Source organism: Vipera ursinii, assembly GCF_947247035.1.
Source record: "Vipera ursinii genome assembly, chromosome: 7".
Lineage (NCBI taxonomy): Eukaryota > Metazoa > Chordata > Lepidosauria > Squamata > Viperidae > Vipera > Vipera ursinii.
The window spans coordinates 18,324,953-18,349,085 of NC_139521.1; the positions used below are offsets into that span (position 1 = coordinate 18,324,953).

Here is a 24,133-nt window from a genome sequence, read left to right on the forward strand (position 1 = left end):
CTAGGTATAATACCAGAAAAACTTGATAAGCAAAGTACATATTTGATTCTACATGTGAAAACCATAAGTTTTATTAAGGCATTCCATGAGTGCTCCAGTTACGTCCTGTCTCCTTCTAACTTCATGCAAATGATGTTGACCTTATAGACTGGCCAAGTATTCAGCATAACTGTAATAGTAAAAGTTCATTGTTAAATTTAACTATGCTAAATAAAGAAGCAAACAAATATACTGCAAGTTATACTATTAAACCCAGAATAACAAACATTAGTGTCAACAGGATGTTGATCATGATTTTTTGTTTTAAAATTATTGATGTTTTTATATGTTTGTATATTGTTTTTTAACTTTTTTATTGGATTGTGTTTTTTATCTGTTGTAACTGCCTACATTTGCTTAGATGAAATGGGAAGCCATATAGATCTTCTCCTTCTCCTCCTCTTTCTCCCCCAACCCGCTCCTCCTCCTCTACCTTTAAAAAAACCCAAAAGATAAAAATGGCCATTTGATGATCAGTATAAGAGAAGGGATATGCTACTCAGAGATTTTGATATTCAGCTTTAATAATCTGCCCTATGTTTTTTTCCTAATCACATAGTAAAAGGCAGCAGTATAGAACGCAATATTCAATGTCCTCTAACTACTTACTGTCAAAGAATAAAATGCTGCTTCATGGATAGCTTAGAGCAGGGGTGTCAAACTCAATTTCACTGAGGGCCACATCAGCGTTATGGTTGCCCTCAGGGGGCCGGGTGGGCGTGGCCAGGTGGGCGTGACCAAGTGGGCCTGACCGGGTGGGCGTGGCCAGCTCAATGCTGCTCACTCAGCGCAGCTTACTCGAAATGCCTGGGTCAGGAGAGAACAAGTTGCACCAGCTAATTTGATGTGGGGACATCTCATTGCCCCACAAGCTCTTCACCTCCCCAAACATCTGCAGCCAAGCATGTGCAGAGGATGGAAAGGGCCTTCTTCCCAAGCCCAGGCATGATTGGTAGTTTGTTAGCTCAGATGTAGATAGCCTCCTAGTCTCCAAGCTTGGAGAGAGAGTGTGTGTGTGTGTGTGTGTGTGTGTGTTCCTTCTTCTGCCTTGACAGATCTCTGGAGAGCAAGAGGAGGCAGGGAGCAGCACTTCCCAGTCCTGCATGAGGGAGGCTGGCCCTTCTTGAAAGGGAATCCCCATTTAATTGGGGTTTTTTAATTGAGTACAGGGTCAATTTAATATTTTTTAACTTGGTTTTTAACTTTTGTATGTCGGATTTTTTAATTCCCTGTAAACCGCCCTGAGTCCTCAGGGAAAGGGCGGTATATAAATGTAACTAAATAAAATAAATTTCCATTCATGCGTGGAAAGGATGCTGGCTTGTTGGAGCAGCCTTCCCTCATGCAGCTTCCCTGCCACCTTATGCTCCTCTCCAGAGATCTTCTCTCAGCAGCGGCCGGCAAAGTAGCTTGCACGCGAAACAAGCCCGGCAGAGGAGCCGGAGCGGCGAGCAAAGACGCCCGGCCTGGATCCTGCAAGGCCCAGCCGAGACGCGTCCCCAGCAGCGGAGCTGCTCCAGCTCCTCTACCGGGCTTGTTTTGCATGCGAGCTACTTTGCCTGACGCTGCTGGGGGCACGTCTCAGCCGGGGCCTTGCAGGATCCGGGCCAGGCACCTCTGCTTGCCCTCAGAAGCACCTGGCCCAGAATTGCATGTGAAAGAAGCCTGGCAGAGGAGCCGGAGTGGCTACGCTGCTGGGGGCACATCTCGGCCGGGGCCTTGCAGTATCCGGGCTGGGTGCCTCTGCTCGCCCTCAGCAGCGGCTGGCAAAGTAGCTCACACGTGAAAGAAGCCCGGCAGAGGAGCCGGAGCGGCAAGCAGAGGCGCCCGGCCTGGATCCTGCAAGGCCTGGCCGAGATGCGCCCCCAGCAGCGGAGCCGCTCCAGCTCCTCTGCCGGGCTTCTTTCATGCACAGGCTCCTCTGCTGGGCCTGTTTCGTGTGCGAGCTACTTTGCCTGACGCTGCTGGGGGCGCGTCTTGGCCGGGGCCTTCCAGGATCTGGGCCGGCCACCTCTGCTCACCCTCAGCAGCGCCCAGCAAAGTAGCTCACATGCAAAAAAAGCCAGGCAGAGGAGCCGGAGCAGCTCCGCTGCTGGGGGTGCGTCTTGGCCGGGCCTTGCAGGATCCGGGCCGGACACCTCTGCTTGCTGCTCTGGCTCCTCTGCCGGGCTTGTTTCGCGTGTGAGCTACTTTGCCGGGAGCTGCTGAGGGCGAGCAGAGGTGCCTGGCCCAGATCCTGCAAGGCCCAGCCAAGACGCGCCCCCAGCAGTGGAGCCGCTCTGGCTCCTCTGCCGGGCTTCTTTCACACACGGGCTCCTCTGCTGGGCTTGTTTCTCGTGCGAGCTACTTTGCTTGGTGCTGCTGGGGGCGCGTTTCGGCCGGGCCTTTTAGGATCCGGACCGGGCGCCTCTGTTCACCCTCAGCAGCCCCCGGCAAAGTAGCTCGCATGCGAAACAAGCCCGGCAGAGGAGCCAGAGTGGCGAGCAGAGGCGCCCAGCTCGGATCCTGGAAGGCCCCGGCCGAGACGCGCCCCCAGCAGCGGAGCCGCTCCGGCTCCTCTGCCAGGCTTCTTTCACACACGGGCTCCTCTGCCGGGCTTGTTTTGCATGCGAGCTACTTTGCTTGGTGCTGCTGGGGGAGCGTTTCGGCCGGGCCTTGCAGGATCCGGGCCGGGCGCCTCTGTTCACCCTCAGCAGCCCCCGGCAAAGTAGCTCGCACGCAAAAGAAGCCCGGCAGAGGAGCTCGTGTGTGAAAGAAGCCCGGCAGAGAAACCGGAGCGGCTCCGCTGCTGGGGGCGCATCTCAGCCAGGCCTTGCAGGATCCGGGTCAGGCACCTCTGCTCACTCTCAGCAGCGCCCGGCAAAGGAGCCCGTGTGCGAAAGAAGCCCGGCAGAGGAGCCATCTGTGGCTCTTTCTCCGGCTACCTCAAGTCTGCCTTCCTGCCTGGGCATCTCTCCCCCTCATCGGCTGGGTGTTGCTCGTCCTCCCCCCCCGCGTCCCACCTCACTCCCTCTTACCTCCTACCTCCTCCTCCTCCACTTTTTTTTTGGAGCCGCAGGAGAGTAATGAGATGCAAATGGTGCTGGGTTCCACCAGCCCACGTGCACTTGCCTCCTACTGAGCAAGTGCTCAGCCGGGCCGGCGCCAAGGTGGTGGGGGCCGGACCTTTGTAATTTCTGGGAGAGTTGTGTGGGCCGGATTCAATCATGTGGCGGGCCGTTTGTGGCCCGCGGGCCTTGTGTTTGACATGTCTGGCTTAGAGTATATGCTTTCAAGGAATAATCATGCTGGTAAGATTGAAAAAGTACTGCAGAATGCATTCTTAAAATAACCATACCACTGGACAAAGCCAAACAACGCATACTACCATCAGGTATAGGAGCTAATTACCAATCTTTTATCTAGCTCAGGATTTAAACTAGATGGATTAACACTGCAATATACTTATACAATATGGGATGGCACAATTGCTGTCTCTCAGTAATGAGAAAGAGATTTTAAAACATGGTCAACAGGGAGGCTGGCAATTTTTTTTAAAAAAAGTATTTTAACAAAGTTAGCTGGACTTTAATAGAAATTGTAACATACAAATATGTGCCCATTGGATTCAATATGATAATTAAGTGTTTATAATGCTCATATGCTTTAGCTAATACATAAATTGCCATCAATATTTTTACACATGATCTTTAATCCACAATTTGAGATTTCTACATTCTTTTGTTCTCATAATCAAGTACTTTTAATTTGTGAAGTGCATTAGAATAACAGAGAGAAGATGGTGGTTTTGTAGACATCCTGTGAAATAATTATTATAAATAGAATTAAATAGACAATTGTGCAATAGTTTGGACTCAGAAGCAAAAAAGTGATTCAGCACACGCAAGAATGCTCATATAGCACCTGTCTGCTTTTCGTTAAGCAGAATTACATTGACACCTTTAGTGACTATGGCACAATCCTGGCAAAAGTTGTATTTGGTTAAGGAGTTGCAGACAGGTGATAATTTGTACCTCCATTAGTCCTAAAACATATTTTGCCTCATAGTGTTGCATCTATCCAATGTATTCATTTTAAAGAAATAGTTGAAGTCTTATTTCCTGAATCAAAATCTGGATCTCCATCCATTCAGTTTATTGCTCTAGAGAAGTTCTACAACAGCCTTCCCTAACCTCCTGCGCTCCTAATGTATTGGGCTGAAGCATGGATGATTTCCCAAGCATCCTTGAGTATAAGCAATGCTGGCTAGGAACAAGTATGTTCATAACAGAAAAGTCATTATGTATTTTTAAAAGTAGGTTTACTAAAGGTGATGGGAAAAAAGAAAGAATTTAATAAAATATTTTCCACATATCTGTAGCTTTTCTAATTAAGGACAATATTTGTAGTTCAGGGTTGAAATAAGATTTCATCTGATGTTACCTAGTTTGGGTAATGAAATGTGTGTAAGAAAACAACAAAGCTCAGAGAGCACCAACGACCCCTTGCTTTTATACAAATTTATTCAGATCCAGAACTTACAGTATATTGTAAAGTCTTCAAGTCTTTTTCTTTTAAAAAAAGGTCTTAAAAACACTTTAGTCCCCAAATTTTCAAGCTGTATGTATATATTAATTTCAAATAGATCTTATGGGTTTTGCCATTTTCCCCAAGTAATTAATATGCCACTTTTCTTTTCTGAGGGAATGGGGTGGAAATTCTCTTTCCCTCTTTCATCGGGGGGAGTGCTTTGGGCAGATATTCAGGAAGGGGACATAAAATTGTAAAGAAAGGATCAGGTCTCACCCAGTTTAATCCAGGTTGCTGTAAAATTGCTTGATAGTGCTTGTTGCATTCCATTGTCAGCAGCTTCAGACTGACTACACAAATGCAGCCAGTCTTTCTCCCACCAGTTTGGAGGGCTTTCTTGGATTAAACAGGAGGACTGCCACCCCTGCTCCCATGATCAAAGACAGTCCCCTCCTGCCTCTACAGGGCGACTTTTGACCCTTTCTAGGGTCCCCCAGGAGGGCAAAACCAAATGCAAAAGACAGAGCCCCATCTTCCTGTGTCTGCATCACCGCAGCATCAAAACCAGAAGTGACACAATTGTCTATCTTATTAGATATTTTTGTACTAATATGTACCATTTCAGATAAATAGGTCAAAATTAGCACCATCTGTGCTCTACTGCAGGGGTCCCCAACCTTTCTTCACTGGCAGCCTGGTGCAGGGGTGGAGGTGGAGTCCCCTTTACATGCATGTGCATGCGAAGGCTGCAAGCGCATGAACAGGGTCATGATTGCATGCACAACACAAATGGGGCCATGAGCACCTGCACGATGCTCGGATGACACTAGCTCCTGTGCACCACTGCAATGCTAGCACGAGTGAGGGGAGTGTGCACCTGCAGCGACAATAGCATCCACACGCTGCCATGATGCTAGCACAAGTTGGGGGTGCACTCGTGATACTAGCTAGCTAGCACCTGTACAATGCTCACAGTATTGCTAGTGCCCGTGTGACGCTGTGATGCTGTGATGCTAGCATGAGTGGGATGTGTGCGTGCACTGGCCAGCCACTCAGGCAGCCCGTGGCCAACAGCCCATGGCCCAGTAGTGGGCCCACAAGTTGGGAACCTATGCTTTACTGTGTTGAATGTAGAGGATGTTGAATTTATGTGTTTGGAAGTAAAAAATAATCTTATGAAACCAGCAATTTAACATGCCTGCAAGATTATTACTTTATACAAGTATAATAACATTTTTATGCAACATTTACAATGCCACTTTACTTTCCATATAGAAAGAAGCTGCTAAAAGAGAAGAAGCACTTGCATCCTTTGAAGCTTGGAAGGCCATGAAAGAAAAAGAAGAAAGAAAAATGGCTGAGAAAAAAAAATTGGAAGCAGCAAAGAAAAAGAAAGAAGCTGAACTAAATGAGAAAAAAAAAGAAGAGGCACAAAAGGTAGTAGTTTGTATCTTGCAAATGTTAAATTTGGTGAAAAACTGTAAAAAAATACTAATTGAATTATGTTATGTTTCGGGATCGGTGAGGCAATGACGAGATGAATAGTGAAAACAGCAACACATTTATTAGGTTAACACAGAAGCAGCCCAAACTGCTGCTTAACTTCTATTTATACGGACCACCACTATGCGGCAGCCAATGGAATTAAAGCAGTCTTTCCCACTCAAAACACAAGTAACAACTCTGGAGACAAGCAGTCTGGAGTTTAAACAGACACAGCAGTTAACTATATCTCAACGGTTTGCAAGTAATTTACATCAATACATAACACCCTTCCCCTAGATGGTTCACAATCTCAAGTATTGAACATAGTCCTACAAATATTTTGGTGGCCTTCGCGACCATTCCAAACATCTCGGAACCGCTGGAGGTTCCCAGTCTACCAGCTTGCCTGCCAGGCTGGATAGACCAGGGTTCTAAGACCCATTTGCTTCAGGTCACCCTGAGTCTCTTTGCCTAGTCTTTTCTGGTAGACCCAAGCCAAAGTCCATTGGTGGAAAAGTTTCAGGGCTGGAAATCAGAGCCATCTGCCGGTTCCACTCAGTGGGTACAGTCTCTGCGTGCGGGGATAATTTGCCAACCGCTAACCCCCCATCTCCTCGGCTGGGAGTCTTGTTGGTGCATGTAGACTCCGCCACCAGGCCGTTGTCATGCCGCCACTGGATCTGGTTTGCTAGCCTTCGGCGCAGTTGGTCAATGTGCCGGCGGAGCACTCGACTGTCTTCCAGGACCACTTTGTAAGAGAGTGGCCCTGACACCTTATCAACCACAGCTACCACCCACAGTGCCCCTTGACCGTAATTCCGGGCCCAAACCTGGTCACCAACTTGCAAACTTCGCGGTGGTTTTGGCTGTGCTGAGTCCGAGGCAACTCGATCTGGATGCAACCAATCTAGCTTAGTGATTAAGTGCCATCCCCATCTAAGTTCTGCTGGGCTTCTGCCTGTGGAAGTGCAGGGAGTTGTCCGTTGGTAGAGTAAAAAGTCTGCCAGCTTGTGCTGCCAGTTGCCGGTTATGATTCTCTAAGGATTCTTTGGTCGTCCGGACCTTGTGCTCCGCTTGGCCATTTGAGGCTGGGTGAAAGGGGGCCAAAGTAGCATGCCTAATCAAGTTAGCCTTCAGAAAGGACTGGAATTCCTCAGTGGTAAATTGAGCCCCATTGTCTGAGACTAGCACATTGGGTAACTTGTGCATGGCAAAGATCCTGCACAGTTTCTGGATGGTCCTGACAGTAGTCATAGTTGGGATGGGTGCAACTTCTAACCACTTAGAGTGGCTGTCTACCACAGTGAGGAACAACTGTCCCTGAAATGGTCCTGCAAAATCAGTGTGGATTCCTGACCACGGTGCTTGCGTGGTTTCCCATTGGTGGACAGGGGCTTGAGGCATGGCAAATGTGGCAACTGTATACTTGGGCCTCAATATCTTCATCCAACCCCGGCCACCACAGGTAGCTTCTCGTGAGTGCCTTCATCTGGACTATTCCTGGATGTCCCTTGTGCAGAGACTCTAAAACCCTGGGCCACAAGGAGCTCGGGACTATGACCTGACTCCCCCAAAGAATGCAGCCTTTGTGAGCTGACAGCTCATGTTTCCTCCTATAAAAACTCTGGAAGTTTGGCCCCAGACTGATGTCAGGCCATCCTGTGTACACCAAAATGCGACTTAGCGTCTTGTCACAGGCTGTCTCGGCAGCCACATCCCCAGCATGAAGAGGAGACTCTGGCCAATCCTTGATAGCCAGGATGCATGTAACCAGAGCGGGGTCTGGCTCTAAGTGTGGCAGGGACAGCCTGCTGAGGCCATCCGCGTGGCCTATTTCCCTGCCCGGTTTGTGAATTAGCCTGTAACTATAGGCTGGAAGGAAGATGGACCTCCTCAGCATCCATGGGGAAAGGATCTGAGGTGTTTATTTGTCCGTAGTGAACAGGCCCAGAAGTGGCTTGTGGTCCATGAAGACCGTGAATGGGCGGCCAAACAAGTAGTCATGATTTTTTTTTTATTTTTTATTAAAGAGTTTTACAAAAACAAAATTTTACAATATATCCCCAAATCCCTCCCACCCCAAACCCACCCACTTCCCCCCCCCCACTTCCCAGAGCTAAATACAGGATTATAGTTACAATAATCATATTCTAAATAAAAATTATGCATAATATACAATTAACCAAATTCACAATGCGCTTTAACTCTCTTTTAACATAACTACCAACAACGTGCCAATAACAATATCCCACTAAAATCTACTCATAAGCTAAATGGTACTTTTTAGTCCCCGACCTCCGCACCTTCCGGCGCGATTTAAAAACCTTCCTGTTCCAGCAATCCGGCCTGGCATGATAGCTTTAATTGGGGGTCCCAGTTTGTTTTACTATTGTTTTTATTGTTCAATCTGTATCTCTTCCTTCCTCTGTACACCGCCCCGAGTCCCTCGGGAGAAGGGCGGTCTATAAAAACAAATAAATAAATAAATAAATAAATAAATATTTGTTTTGAATATAATTTATCCATCTCCTCCAAACTGAAATATATCTTTCCTGTGAGTGATCCTTCAGATAAGCAGAAATCTTAGACATTTCTGCAAGATTCGAAACTTTAAACACCCATTCTTCTACAGTGGGCAAACTATCCTTCTTCCAATATTGTCCCACCAGTAACCGTGCTGCCGTTATCATGTTCAACATCAAGTTAGTTTCTTTAACATCACAATCTACAACAATGCCCAATAAAAACAATTGCGGGGAAAACTTTATCTTTCTCTTAAAAATCTTTTGAATGTTCCACCAAATTTTAATCCAAAAAGCTTTTATATTTCTACAAGTCCACCACATGTGAAAATAGGTAGCTTCTAAACTACCACACCTGCAACATTTAGACTGTAAATTAGGATACATGTTGGATAGCTTCTTGGGATCCAGATGCCATCTATAAAACATTTTATAAAAATTTTCTCTTAGATTTTGAGCCTGGGTAAATTTAACATTTCTGACCCAAATTATCTCCCAGGTGTCCAACGAAATTGGTTCCTGAATATTTTGTGCCCATTTTATCATGCAGTCTTTAACCAGTTCCGTTTCCGAATCCAATTCAATTAAAGCATTATATATCCTCTAAGTAGTCATGAAATTTTTTGATACCGGCCACTATGGCCAGTGCCTTATCTATTTGGGCATAGTTGCGTTCTGCTGAAGACAGAGTCTTTGAATAATAAGCTATGGGAGCTTGTTTCCTGTCAGCCATTAAATGGCTCGACACGGCCCCTATTCCGTACGGGAATGCAGCACACGCAATGCTGCTAGGCAGCTGCTCCTTAAAATGTGTCAGTACTGAGTGTGATGACAGCAGTGATTTGACTGCCAAGAAACTTTTCTCGTGGATGCTCATCCACTGCCACTGTGCTTTTTTGTCCAAGAGCCTGTGTAAGAGCTCTGCCACTGCGGCCTTGTGTGGAAAAAAGGCTTGATAAAAGTTGAGTAGCACTAAGAATGCCTGAAGCTCCCCCTTTGACTTAGGACTGGGAGTCTGCTGAATTGCTTCAAGCTTGAATTCAGCCAGATGAATGCCTGCAGCACCTATGCGGAAACCAAGGAACTCGGTTGAATCTACCCTTATTTTGCATTTTTCCCTCTTCAGTTTCAGCCCCACTTCACGGAAACGCTGAAGGACGGCTTTGAGCCATTCTGCCAAGATTTCTACTGACTCCCCAGCTTTGAGGACATCATTGAAATAAGGGCACACCCCTGGAATGTTTTTTAGCTTGCGCTCCATCACACTCTGGGAAAGCCCTGGGCCTACACTGATCCCAAATTATAGGTGTCTTATCCTGAAAGCTCCCCTATGGATGACTATGGTCTGAGCTTCCGCTGTGGCATCATCCACGGGCAGTTGCTGGTAGGCTTGGGCCAAATCCAATTTGGTGAATACATGACCTCCCTGTAGTGATGCCAAAATATGGCTTACTACAGGCACTGGATATGCATGTTGTTGAAGTGCTCTGTTTATAATGCATTTGTAATCTGCGCATATGTGCACCTCACTGTTAGCTTTAAGTGATGTAACTATGGGTGTCTCCCACACACTGCTATCTACTGGCTGCAACACGCCTTGTTGCACCAGCTTGTCCAGCTCTGCATCTATTTTTGGTTTGAGGGCAAAAGGCACTCTGTGAGGCTTGATCCTGATTGGGGTTACGATTGGATCAAGGTGGAGGGCAATTGGAGGTCCCTTGTACTCACCTAAGCTAGGGCTGAAAACATAAGCAAATTCCTGGCAAACTGCTGACAAGTCTGCTGCTTGTGTTCTGTTAATGACAGTCACATGGATGCCCAGGGCATCAAAACAGTCTAAACCGATGAGGCTTGTCCGGTGGCCTTCAACTACCAAAAAGTTGAGGGGACCTCAAACTCTTTCAATTGAACCTTGAGCGTAGCTTCTCCCTTAACTGCTATGTGGGAATTTTGGAAATACATTAACAGCAGATTTGACGGCTTTAGTTTAACTCTTTTGCCACTGCAGTTACAAATGTTGTTAAAAGTCCTTTGAGAAATTATGGACAGGGCTGACCTAGTTCCATGTGGCAGGGAATTCGTTGAAGCTTGACTTTAAGCCTAAGCTTTTCTTTAAGGGGTTGATGGGCACCTGTTCTAAAAATGCTCCTTCTGCTGGAGCAATAGCCAACTCTGATCTGCCCTGGGGGACCTGTACCTTTCCTGGGGAATTCTTCTTGTTGAACGTCCCTCTGGCGACCTTTACAGATGGTGGCGATGTGGCCTTGTTTGCCACATGCCCAGCACATTGCTGTACAGAACCTGCACTCTGAACGCCTGTGTCTCCCTCCACAGCCCGCACATCGAGTGAAGGGAACTGCCTTCTCAGATGGCCGCTGCCCTCTATCTAGCAGCTTTTGCAGCTGGTCAATCTCATTGTCCATGACAGGGTCGTTGGCTCTTTTGGCGTCCTCAGGGTGGATGGTTTCTGGGCTGGGAGTGTTCTTGGAGGGCTGTAAGGTTTGACAGCTCCCCAGGGCAGCTTCTTCAGCCATTATCTGTTTCAGGGTCTCTTGGAATGACAAGATTTCCTTCACAAACAGCTTTTGCTGAAGGTCCCTGTTCCTCAACCCACATACCAAACGGTCTCTCAGTTTCTCTTCAAGGTCTGTGAAATTGCAGAGCCGGGACGCCTGTCGTAGCACGGCTATAAATTCAGCAGCAGTTTCTCCTGGTTGCTGCTCCCTTTGCTCAAATGCACTGCTAGGTGGTGGCCAATGGAATTAAAGCAGTATTTCCTGCTCAAAACACAAGTAGCAACTCTGGAGACAAGCAGTGTGGAGTTTAAACAGACACAGCAGTTAACTATTTCTCAACGGTTTGCAAGTAACTTACATCAATACGTAACACTATATTTTCAGTACTGTACAGGTAAGTTCTCGATTTATCACCAGCCTTTTTGCAACTATTCAAAGTTATGATGGATGCCTGAAAAGCCACCTACAATCTGGTTTCAAATTTACTGCTGCTGCAGTGCCCCCATGGACATGTGAGCAAAATTCAGACAGCAATTACAGCAATTGCAGGGACACTGCAGCAGGCTTCCCATCTCCTCCCTAATCTGCTCTGCTGGAATCCCACTGGCCTTGGGCCTGCTTCTTACCGCAGTGGGTTCCACCCATGTGACTCTCATTTACTTTCTGTAGATCTCTGAAGTTTGCATTAGGGAAGGAGAGCAGGCTGCTCCATTCCGTCGCATCATTAAGCTGCATGGATCTGTCCAAGAACCAGGCGGCATTTTCAGAGCAGCTGCAGTGAAAATGGCACCTGCTTCCAGGACTATGCCATGTGGCCTGCTGGGATGCTGAAGGGTGGAGTAGCCTGTTTTCCTTCCTAACAAAAGCTTTAGAGATCTACAGAAAATAACTGAGCAATTAGTGATGGGAGTGGGACCCAGTGGGGTAAGAAGCAGGCCCAAGGCCACTGTGGCAGGAAAGCAGGCCCAAGACCTGTGTGGACTCTCAGGAGCAGGAAGCAGATTGTGAGGTGCCTTGGGGCTGGGGAGGCCTTGGGAGGCCGGGGCAGGTGGCCTGGGCCTATACTAGACCTTCCAGAGCCTCTCCCATCCCTAAAGCACCCGATGCTGTACATAATGACCTGTTGCTTAACAACTGCATCAGGGAGAACAGGGATGGGGATCGTTAAGCAAGGTAACCATGTGGGTATCTTGTTTAATGATCATCATAACTTACAACCATAATGGGCAGGCTCCATTATGGTGGTAAGTTGAGATGTATCTGTAATTAATTTTAAATTTCATGGCAATTGTAAACTTCCTTTTTATTTACTAGCTTTTCATTTAATAAATTAAAGTGTCAAAAGATAACCATTTCTGGAACTAGTCTAATGGATTTGTTACTCATTTTTTAGGCTTTTGAAAAATGGAAAAAAAAGAAAGCTGCATGTTTAAAACAGCAAATACAAATGGAGAAAAGAATTGAAAGATTAAAAAAGAAGGAGCAGGAGCTTGTTGCAGAGAAGAGAAAAGACAGCAGATCTGCAGTTGAAAAATGGTATAATTAATAATTTTGAATTTTATAAATTTGATTATGTCAGCTACTTCTAAGTAAGCTTGTTTTGCATATATAGAATGTTACACATCTTACTATATTTTATGAAAATGCATACGTTTCTTCTATATTATGAAACTTTTTTTTCTTTTAACTTTTAGGAATGAGAACAAAGAAGAATTCATAAAGCAAAAGACAAAACAAAAAATCCAAGAAAAGAAAAAAGAAGTAGAAAAACAGTTTGAGAAAGAAGAACAAGATAAAAGAGCTCTAGATGAATATAAAAAATGGCTGGTAAGTCTTTGTATTTGTGATAATGTGAGATACAATTTCACGTATGCATACGCATTGAAATGTACATAAACTCTTATTCTGCAAAGACCGGATTGTGGTAGTATAACATTTCTTGCTACGTTTTTACAATGCATCTAGAAAATATCTATGTGCCTGACATTTCAGTGATGGATTTCTGCTTACCAAAATTAAATATTGTTTATATAATGTAGAAAGATAATCTTGCTATGGATATAACATAAGAATAGTCAGATATATTCAACCAGAATGTAATTACTGTTGTCATGAGGGATGGAGTTGGGGTGGGTTGTCAGAAATTATTACTAAGAAGTCTATTAAGAGCCAGGTTACTGAGAAATAAATTTATCCTTATAACTATCATGAGAGTCAATTTGGTGCAGTGGTTTCTTAGTTGTACAGTATTGTTGATAATGACAAAATCTACAATGTTGGCATACAAAAAAGAAGCTTCAGTTTGCAGAATCCAATCTGGGTCAGTCACCGGGACTTATGTCTACCAGAATGTGTGCTTTGGGCTATTCTGTGCATAGTATTTGTGTGGTGCCTGTTTGTGTGCAGCTATTTAGTTGATGGCTGGCTTTTGGGGTGCTGATGGCTGACTACTAAGTTGTTTCCTTGTGCTGCCAAGTCCTTGGCTCCTAAGTGCCTGATAAGCTGGTGGTAAATCAGCATTCCTGTTGACTGTGAAAAGAAGCCTGCTTCACAGACTTCAACCATTTTATCTGTCAGTCAATAGAAGTGCTGATTTATGTTTCATAAAATTTACTAAACGCTACCAGGAAGGTTCAGGAGAATTGGACCCAGAATGTGTTAGCTATTCCAGCAAACTCCAGCAAATAAGTAGGCAAGGCAGGTACACTTTGTCCAGGTTTCCTCTCTTTTGTGTGGCTTGGTATAGGTCCTCCTGTTGATGTCCTTGGTTTCAAGCATTGCATATCCAAATGGCATGCTATCCCTTGAATGAACTTCCAAACACCTTCCTTTGGTTAACCTCCTCCTAGCTGCCATTTCTATGCAGTACCAACAATGTCCATGCATTTTTCCCTGTTCTCCCCCCCCCACCCATCTTGAAAAAGATCTACCTATATATACAAACATGTTTCAGTCTGGTCACAAGCCATTTGAAACTACATATCCTGGCTACTTTCCTTCGTGACCAGAGGCAAGCTCGACTGACCAATAACCAGCCAAAACACAGTGAAGGCCTTTTGTTTCTTTTATTAAAACAAACAGGGAGAGAAGCTTGTCAAAGCTTGGTTCTCTTTAAAGTTCATCATCTCAAATTAACATTACTTTAACTAATTACTTCACTGCCCTCATCGCGTCCGCAGATAATTGCCCAGCCGCCCTGTTTAGGGTGACTTGCTCCCTCCTTAATCAGGAGGTGAGAGAGGAGCCCTTGCAGGGGCAGGCCGAAGAGCTTAGTCATCATCTGATGGACAAAATCGCTCAGATCCGGGCTGGTTTGGACTCTAACTGGGCAGAGTCGGATGTGGAGGAATTGAACGGTCTTGAGCATGTTATCTGGACTGAGTTCGATCCTGTTTCCCCTGATGATGTGGACAGGATTATGGGGAGGCTGAGTTCCACCACCTGTTTATTGGACCCTTGTCCCTCTTGGCTGATTTATGCAGCTCGGGAGGAGACACGAAGCTGGTTCCAGGCAGTAATATCTGCCTCTCTGAGTGAGGGTGTCTTCCCCGCTGCTTTGAAGGAGGCGGTGGTGAGGCCCCTTCTCAAAAAGCCTGCCCTGGACCCAGCGATTTTAAACAACTATCGTCCGGTCTCCAACCTTCGCTTTTTGGCGAAGGCTGTGGAGAGCGTGGTGGCGCATCAGCTTCCTCTGTTCCTGGAGGAAACTGATTATCTGGACCCGTACCAATCGGGTTTCAGGCCTGGGTACAGCACGGAGACGGCATTGGTCCCACTGGTGAATGATCTCTGGCGGGCTCGGGACAGGGGTTGCTCCTCTGTCCTAGTTCTATTAGATCTCTCAGCGGCTTTTGATACCATCGACCATGGTATCCTATTGCAGCGTCTCAGGGGGTTGGGAGTGGGAGGCATTGTTTTGCAGTGGTTCTCCTCCTATCTCCTGGGCCGTTCGCAAACGGTGTTGACAGGAGGGCAGAGGTCCGCCCTGAGGCCTCTCGTTTGTGGAGTCCCTCAGGGGTCAGTTCTCTCTCTCCACCTGTTCAACATCTATATGAAGCCGCTGGGTGAGATCATTCGTGGTTTTGGGGTGGGGTATCATCAGTACGCTGATGATACCCAACTTTTTCTCTCCACCCCGAACCAACCGGGACCACCCGGAGGCTTCAGCTGGTGCAGAATGCAGTCGTGTGAATTGTGATGGTTTCCCGATACTCCCATGTAACACCTCTGCTCCACGAACTGCATTGGCTTCCGGTTGCCCTCCGGGTGAGATTCAAGGTGCTGGTGATGACCTATAAAGCCCTAAATGGCTTGGGTCCGGGATATCTGAGGGAACACCTGCTGCCGGCATCAAGCTCCCTTCGTCCTGTGCGCTCCCACAGGGAGGATCTTCTCAGGGTACCGCCGGTAAAAGACTGCCGGTGGACAATACCCAGGGGGAGGGCCTTCTCTGTGGGTGCACCTGCCCTTTGGAATCAGCTGCCTGTAGAGCTTAGGACTGCCCCTGACCTTCGTTCATTTCGTCGGGACCTGAAGACCTGGCTCTTTGAGCTCTCTGGCCTGGTCTGAGCATATTAATTGGGATTTTAACTGTATTTTAACTGGGGTTTTATTGCAAGGTCTATATAATCTTTTTAATTGATTTTAAGTTTTGTAATTGTTATATTGTTTTTTAAAAAACCTTGTGAACCGCCCTGAGTCCTACGGGAGAAGGGCGGTATATAAATTGAATAAATAATAATAATAAGTAATAATAATAACATCTTTATACATCCCCTATACTGGCCACCTATCCCTCCTCATTCCCCATTAGGTGAGATACTATGAGGTTAATTCTGTTTGACCACCTTCTACATATTTCCTGCTACCCTCTCCAAATGTACTAAATCATACATTGCATGTGCATTATTATAATTAGCAAATAATATATGCAAGATATGTCAGTTAATATTCAATAGAATTTTGAGCATGCTTCGTTGCCTTGTTTTGAGTTCTTGGGTATTTTATGGCTTCTTAGAACAATAGGCTCTTTCCTGTTGTTCAGTTTTAATTTTGCCTTTCCTGTTATCCAATTCAGCTAGTTTTCCTGTTATTCAATTCTTTTAGCTTTGGCTTTACTGTTTTTCAAGTCAATTTTGTCCTTTCAGCTAGCTATTTCCTCTTACAGCTGTTTTGCAGCTTGTATTCTTCCATTTCCCACCCTGAAGACCCGGTTAATTTTAGCACATCCTCTCCTTATGCTACCATTTCCTCACTCCCATCCATTGTAGTTTCTTTGGCAAGCTTGTTTTTCTACTCAGTAAGCTTCCATTTTAAATTTTAAATTTTTCCTACACTATTAAATTTTGAAGGCCATTCACTTAATCCTATCATTATTATGCATCGGACAGAATTTTTTTTGTGTCTCTTGATTTATTTTGGTGTAAAATGAGAAATTTATGACTTGCAATTTGAGGATAATATATACAACATAAAATCTGTTATGCTTACTTATGAAAAGACAGAACACAGCATTTATGGGCAACACAAAAGTGAAATGTAGAGTGGACTCAATAAGTTGTAGAAAACTATATCTGATCAGCTATAGAAGGAAAACATGCTCATGGCTAGAAATAAGTGCAGAAGTTAATGTATCCTGATTTGCAGTTTTTAGGTACCATCAGGGTTTTAAAGGCCCAATAAGCACACTTAGAATATTTGAGAAAGAGCTGTATTAATAAATACTTTAAATTTAAATGTTTAATTTAAACTATGAAGTATTATATTTCTTATTTTCTTTTTTTTATTGAAAAGTTTTATAAAAGTTACAATATTATCCTATCCCCAACCCACCCCTAAACCCCCCTCCCCCTCCCCCACTTCCCAAAGCTGATTACAGGGTTACAAATATATAATAATCATAATCTAACTAACATTAACCAACTATATAAATAACCAAATACATAATGCACTTTAACCCGCCTATAACATAATTACAAACAATCTAAAAGTATCCAACTTATACTAATACAATAATAATACCGTATAATATATATATTATTATAACTAATAATAAAAAAGAAAAAAAGAAAAATTTAAATTATAACAATCTAAAATTTACTCATAAGCTAAATGGAACTTTTTAGTCCCATATTTTTTCTGAATATAATCTATCCATCTTCTCCAAACTGAAATGTATCTTTCTTGTGAATGATCCTTCAAATAAGCAGAAATCTTAGCCATTTCTGCTAAATTTGACACTTTAAGCGTCCATTCCTCTATAGTAGGCAGGCAGTCCTTCTTCCAATAACCTTGCAGCTGTTGTCAAATTCAACATCAAGTTAATTTCTTTAGTATCACAATCTGTAATAACACCCAATAAAAATAATTGTGGGGTAAACTTTATCTTCCTCTTAAAAATCTTTTGGATGTTCCACCAAATTTTAATCCAAAAAGCTTTTATATTTCTACAAGTCCATCAAATATGAAAATAAGTAGCGTCCAAACTACCACATCTCCAACATTTGGGCTGTAAATTGAAATACATACAAGACAGCTTTTTAGGATCCAAATGCCATCTATAAAACATTTTATAAAAATTTTCTCTTAAATTTTGGGCCTGAGTAAATTTTACATTTTTAACCCAAATTACCTCCCAAACATTCAATGGGATCGGTTCTTGAATATTTTGAGCCTACTTTACCATGCAGTCTTTCACTAATTCCATTTCCGAATCCAGTTCTATTAAAGCATAATAAATTCTCTTTATATGCGCTCGAGTTTGATTTTTAATCTGTTTTACCAAATTTTCATCCATCAGTGTCAAACCAACCTTCTGATCTAACTTCCACCTAGCTTGCAGTTGAGTATACTGAAACCAAGACTGTACGATATTTTCTTGTTTTAACTCAGCTAATGACCTTAATTGCCAATCATTCCCTACCAATCTAAGTAATTGCTTATAAGAAATCATATCCAAATTCACACCCATAGATACACCCTCTATTGTGTGTCCAGAAATCCCCCAAATTGTTATTTTATAATTCCTGATTTGCGGTTTTTTGGTACCATCAGGTTTTTAAAGGCCCAATAACCACACTTAGAATATTTGAGAAAGAGCTGTATTAATAAATATTTTAAATTTAAATGTTTAATTTAAACTATGAAGTATATTTCTTATTTTCTTATCCTTGTTTTAAATTTTAAAAATGAATGCACTAATACTTTTTTGAAGATTATAGTTTGACATATATGTTTCTCCTCTGTAACTGGAGAATTAAGTGGATGGCAAATTTATCTTTTTTAAAAATCTGATATATTGCTAGATATTATTATTATTATTATTATTATTATTATTATTATTATTATTATTATTATTATTATTATTATTTTAATTTTTATACCGCCCTTCTCCTGAAGGACTCAGGGCGGTGTACAGGGCAATACAATAAAATACAATATATAAAAATTAAAAGAAATATTAAATACAACAGCCCAATTCAATAGATTAATACAAAACGTTAAAATACCCCTAAACCCATCAGACCAGGCCGGCTTGTTCAAATAAATATGTTTTTAGGTCACGTCGGAAGGAGCGAAGGTCGGGAGCCGTCCGGAGCTCCACCGGTAAACGGTTCCAAAGGTCTGGCGCGCCCACAGAGAAGGCCCTCCCCCTGGGGGCCGCCAGTCGACACTCTTTGACCGACGGCACCCTAAGGAGGACCTCTCTGTGGGAGCACACTGGACGAAGGGAAGTTGATGCCGGCAGCAGGTGCTCCCGTAAGTAACCCAGACCCATGCCATTTAGGACTTTATAGGTCGTAACCAGCACCTTGAATTATCTATAATTATATGCTGCAACCATTGTGAATGCCAGTTGCCAAGCACTCAAATTTAGATCACATGACCAAATTTTGTGAAGTCGTAAGTGCGAGGATCAAAGTCTTGTCACTTTTTTCAGTGCCATTGTAACTTTAAACGGTCACTAAATGAACTGTTATAAATCAATGATTATCTGTATTAAAAGAATGAAAATACTCAAGATGCCTAATCCCTTCTTCTTAGCATATAGCTTTTCAATGAATTCAGTAAAGGAATTGTTTTGAAGGAATTCATATTTATATGTATGTGTATATGTGTTGTTGTTGTTGTTAGTTGCGAAGTCGTGTCCGACCCATTGCGACCCTATGGACAATGTTCCTCCAGGCCTTCCTGTCCTCTACCATCTTCTGGAGTCCATTTAAGCTCATGCCTACTGGTTCACTGACTCCGTCCAGCCACCTCATTCTCTGTCGTCCCCTTTTTCTATTGCCCTCAATCTTTCCCAGCATTAGGCTCTTCTCCAGTGAGTCCTTCCTTCTCATTAGGTGGCCAAAGTATTTGAGTTTTAGCTTCAGGATCTGGCCTTCTAAAGAGCATTCAGGGTTGATCTCCTCTAGGACTGACCGGTTTAATCGCCTTGCAGTCCAAGGAACTCGCAGGAGTCTTCTCCAGCACCATAGTTCAAAGGCTTCAATTCTTTGGCACTCAGCCTTTCTTATGGTCCAGCTTTCACTGCCATACATTGCAACTGGGAAGACCATAGCCTTGACTATACGCACTTTTGTTGACAGGGTGATGTCTCTGCTTTTTAGTGTGTTGTCTAGATTTGCCATGGCTTTCCTCCCGAGGAGCAAGCGTCTTTTAATTTCTTGGCTACAGTCCCCATCTGCAGTGATCTTGGAGCCCAGGAAAATAAAATCTGTCACTACCTCCATTTCTTCCCCATCTATTTGCCAGGAATTGAGAGGGCCGGATCCCATGATCTTGGTTTTCTTAATGTTTAGTTTCAACCCAAGTTTTGCACTCTCCTTCTTCACTCGCAACAAGAGGCTCTTTAGTTCCTCTTCACTTTCTGCCATTAGAGTGGTATCATTTGCATATCTTAGGTTGTTGATGTTTCTTCCGGCAATCTTAATTCCAACTTTTGATTCATCTAGCCCTGCCTTTCTCATGATGTGCTCTGCATATAAGTTAAATAGGCAATGCGACAGTATACAGCCTTGCCGGACTCCTTTCCCAATTTTGAACCAATCAGTGGTTCCGTGTCCAGTTCTCACTGTTGCTTCTTGGCCCGCATATAGGTTTCTCAAGAGACAAATAAGATGGTCTGGTATGCCCATCTCTTTAAGAACTTGCCACAGTTTGTTATGATCCACACAATCAAAGGCTTTAGCATAGTCAATGAAGCAGAAGTAGATGTTTTTCTGGAACTCTCTAGCTTTCTCCATGATCCAGCGTATGTTGGCAATTTGATCTCTAGTTCCTCTGCCTCTTCGAAATCCTGCCTGTACTTCTGGTAGTTCTCGATCCACATACTGCTGGAGTCTAGCTTGTAGAATTTTAAGCTTAACTTTACTAGCATGAGAAATGAGTGCAATGGTGCGATAGTTTGAACATTCTTTGGCACTGCCTTTCTTTGGAATTGGAATGTAAACTGATCTTTTCCAATCCTGTGGCCACTGTTGAGTTTTCCAAATTTGCTGGCAAATTGAGTGTAGCACTTTTACTGCATCGTCTTTTAAGATTTTGAATAGCTCAGCTGGAATACTGTCACCTCCACTAGCTTTGTTGTTGCTCAGCTTTTCTAAGGCCCACTTCACTTCACATGTCTGGCTCGAGGTCAGTGACCACCTCATTGTGATTATCAGGGACGTTAAGCTCATTCTTGTATAGTTCTTCTGTGTAATTTTGCCACCTCTTCTTAATCTCTTCTGCCTCTGTTAGTTCCCTTCCATTTTGGTCCTTTATCATGCCCATTTTTGCATGAAACGTTCCTTTCATCTCTCCAATTTTCTTGAAAAAATCTCTGGTCCTCCCTATTCTATTATTTTCTTCTATTTCTTTGCATTGTTCATTTAAGAAGGCATTCTTATCTCTTCTAGCTATTCTTTGGAATTCTGCATTTAATTGGGCATATCTTTCTTTTTCTCCCTTGCCTTTCGCTTCCCTCCTTTTCTCAGCTATTTGCAAAGCTTCCTCAGACAGCCATTTTGCTTTCTTGCATTTCTTTTTCTTTGGGATGGTTTTGGTTGCTACCTGTTGTACAATGTTGCGAACCTCTGTCCATAGTTCTTCAGGCACTCTGTCTATCAGATCTAATTCCTTAAATCTATTTGTCACCTCTACTATATATTGAACAGGGATATGATTTAATTCATACCTGACTGGCCTAGCGCTTTTCCCGACTTTCTTTAATTTAAGCCTAAACTTTGCAATGAGAAGCTCATGGTCTGAGCCACAGTCAGCTCCTGGTCTTGTTTTTACTGACTGTATAGAGCTTCTCCATCTTTGGCTGCAGAGCATATAGTCAATCTGATTTCTGTGTTGACCGTCTGGTGATGTCCATGTATAAAGCCGTCTCTTGGGTTGTTGAAAAAGAGTGTTTGCTATGACCATCGTATTCTCTTGACAAAATTCTATCAGCCTGTGCCCTGCTTCATTTTGTACTCCAAGGCCAAACTTGCCTGTTATTCCGGTTATCTTTTGGCTTCCTACTTTAGCATTCCAATCCCCCATGATGATAAGGACATCATTTTTGGGTGTTAGTTCTATAAGGTGCTGTAGGGCTTCATAGAACCGGTCAATTTCATCCTCTTCAGCACCGGTGGTTGGGGCATAGACTTGGACTACTGTGATATTGAATGCTTTGCCTTGGATTCGAACTGAGATCATTCTGTCATTTTGAGGATTGTATCCCAGTATTGATTTTCCTACTCTTTTATTGACTATGAAGGCTACTCCATTTCTTCTGAGGGATTCTTGTCCGCAGTAGTATACCTGATGGTCATCTGAATTAAATTCACCCATTCCTGTCCATTTTAGTTCGCTGATACCTAAGATGTCGATGTTTAGTCTTGTCATCTCTTGTTTGACCACGTCCAGCTTTCCTTGATTCATGGATCTTACATTCCAGGTTCCTATGGAGAAAAAATCTTTACAGCATCGGACTTTCCTTTCACCACCAGACATATCCACAGCTGAGCGTCCTTTCGGCTTTGGCCCAGTCGCTTCATTCTGGCGCTACTAGTACTAGCCCTCTGCTCTTCCCCAGTAGCATATTGGACGCCTTCTGACCTGAGGGGCTCATCTTCCAGCGTCATATCGTTTTGCCTTTTGGTACTGTCCATAGGGTTTTCATGGCAAAGATACTGGAGTCGTTTGCCATTTCCTTCTCCAGTGGATCACTGGAGAAGTTTTGTCAGAACTCTCTGCTATGACCTTTCCGTCTTGGGTGGCCCTGCATGGCATAGCTCATAGCTTCATTGAATTACGCAAGCCCCTTCGCCACGACAAGGCAGTAATCCATGAAGGGGTGTGTATATGTACACATGCATATATATACATATACACAGTGCTTTTTTTGTAAAAGAAAAAGGTGCCGGAACTCACACATGTCATACAACCCGCCTTGCCTACCGTACAAGGTTCCACCCAAAAAAGGTGCCGGAACTCCGTTCTGAGCGATCTATGAGAAAAAAAGCCCTGCATATACATACAAATACATACATATATACATACAGTACAAACATATTTTTATCTCAATTTATTTAAACATTCTGACGTCAAACTCCAAACTATCTCTTCTCTGAAAAGTCATCAGTGAGCTAGCCAGACCATTATCTTTTATTAAAGTCAGGCTAATACATTACCATGATGGTTTCTTTAAATATATATTGAACATTTGTGATAAATCTATTTCTCAAAGGATATGTCTTCATAAAAAATATTAATAGCGATTGCTAATAAAAATTGCTAATAATAAAAAATTATAAATATGTATTTATAAGGGACGCGGTGGCTCAGTGGGTTAGGACGCTGAGCTTGTCGAACAGAAGGTCGGCAGTTTGGCGGGTTGAATCCCGAGTGCCACGTAACAGAGTGAGCGCCTGTTACTCATCCCAGCTTCTGCCAACCTAGCAGTTCAAAAGCACATAAAAATGCAAGTAGAAAAATAGGGACCACTACGGTGGGAAGGTAACAGCGTTCCGTGCGCCTTTGGCGTCTAGTCATGTCAGCCACATGACCACAGAGACGTCCTCGGACAAGTGCTGGCTCTTTGGCTTTGAAATGGAGATGAGCACCGGCCCCTAGAGTCGGAAACGACTAGCACGCATGTGCAGGGGAACCTTTACCTTTACCTATGTATTTATAATTAGCACTAAATAGATATTTCTCTTGGACTAGAGATTTCTTTTGATGGAAGAAAGTGTTAGAAAAGATTAATGAATAAGAACAAAAATAGTCTCTGCAGAGATCATTATTTTATTTTGAAACTATAAAAAAATTACTAAGGCCTTATGACATTTTTAGAATTATATGAAAATGCTGAATTTATTTCAACTACACTTTGCCCCACTATACTAAAACACAACAGAACTCTCACCAGATGAAGTTAAGAGATAAGTGCACAGAAATAGCATGACAGTGTCTTTGTAATTTTATAAAAGAAGCTAAGGTAATGTAGGAAATAAATGTGAAACTAATTAGCATTTATCTATGTATTGTGTTAATATCATGATCTACTTCACTTTCAACAGGAAAAAAAAGAGATGGACAAAAGTATGCAAAATAACCCAAAAAAACTTCAGGTTATTCTTGAGGATGAACATCCATCTCCATGGAGTCCACCTGGCAAGGCTGTGTCCTCAAGAAGCTATTGAGACACCCACTGCCATGAGGGAAGTTGAAGTTTTTGCCATCATTTAATCATTATTGCATAACACCTGATTTTAACATGAATTGAATTGCCTCTTGCTTTTTTTCTATGTGAATGGTGATTTGGATTGTCAGTATACTGTACATACAGCACATTATAAATGAATGCTTCTTGCACATAAGATTAATTGACAAAACTATGTGTCTGAACAGGCTCTCAGCTGCCAACAATGGAAAATACTGTTAACATTATTAAGTGACAAGCTAACCCAGTTGGACTCAATTTATTCCTACATAAACAATTGAAAATTAAAATAAATATTTTTGAGATAGCCAATATAAGGAAGCTTTGATGGAAATTAATGATGGGCACATGAGACCCTCTTT

General features: G+C 43.3%; 1 protein-coding gene across 1 annotated transcript in view; it reads left to right on the forward strand.

Moving 5' to 3' along the window:
• MAP9 (microtubule associated protein 9) overlaps positions 1 to 23,804 on the forward strand; it is a gene marked incomplete at its 5' end in the record, with an annotated part of 75,193 nt that extends 51,389 nt beyond the window's left edge. Inside the window, 4 exons of the mRNA XM_083368024.1 lie at positions 5,824 to 5,988; positions 12,465 to 12,607; positions 12,766 to 12,898; positions 23,629 to 23,804. Coding sequence (XP_083224150.1) covers positions 5,824 to 5,988; positions 12,465 to 12,607; positions 12,766 to 12,898; positions 23,629 to 23,751 — 564 coding nt within the window. The 3' untranslated portion in view covers positions 23,752 to 23,804. The remainder of the gene's footprint in view (positions 1 to 5,823; positions 5,989 to 12,464; positions 12,608 to 12,765; positions 12,899 to 23,628) is intronic.
• Between the last annotated feature and the right edge of the window lie 329 nt (positions 23,805 to 24,133).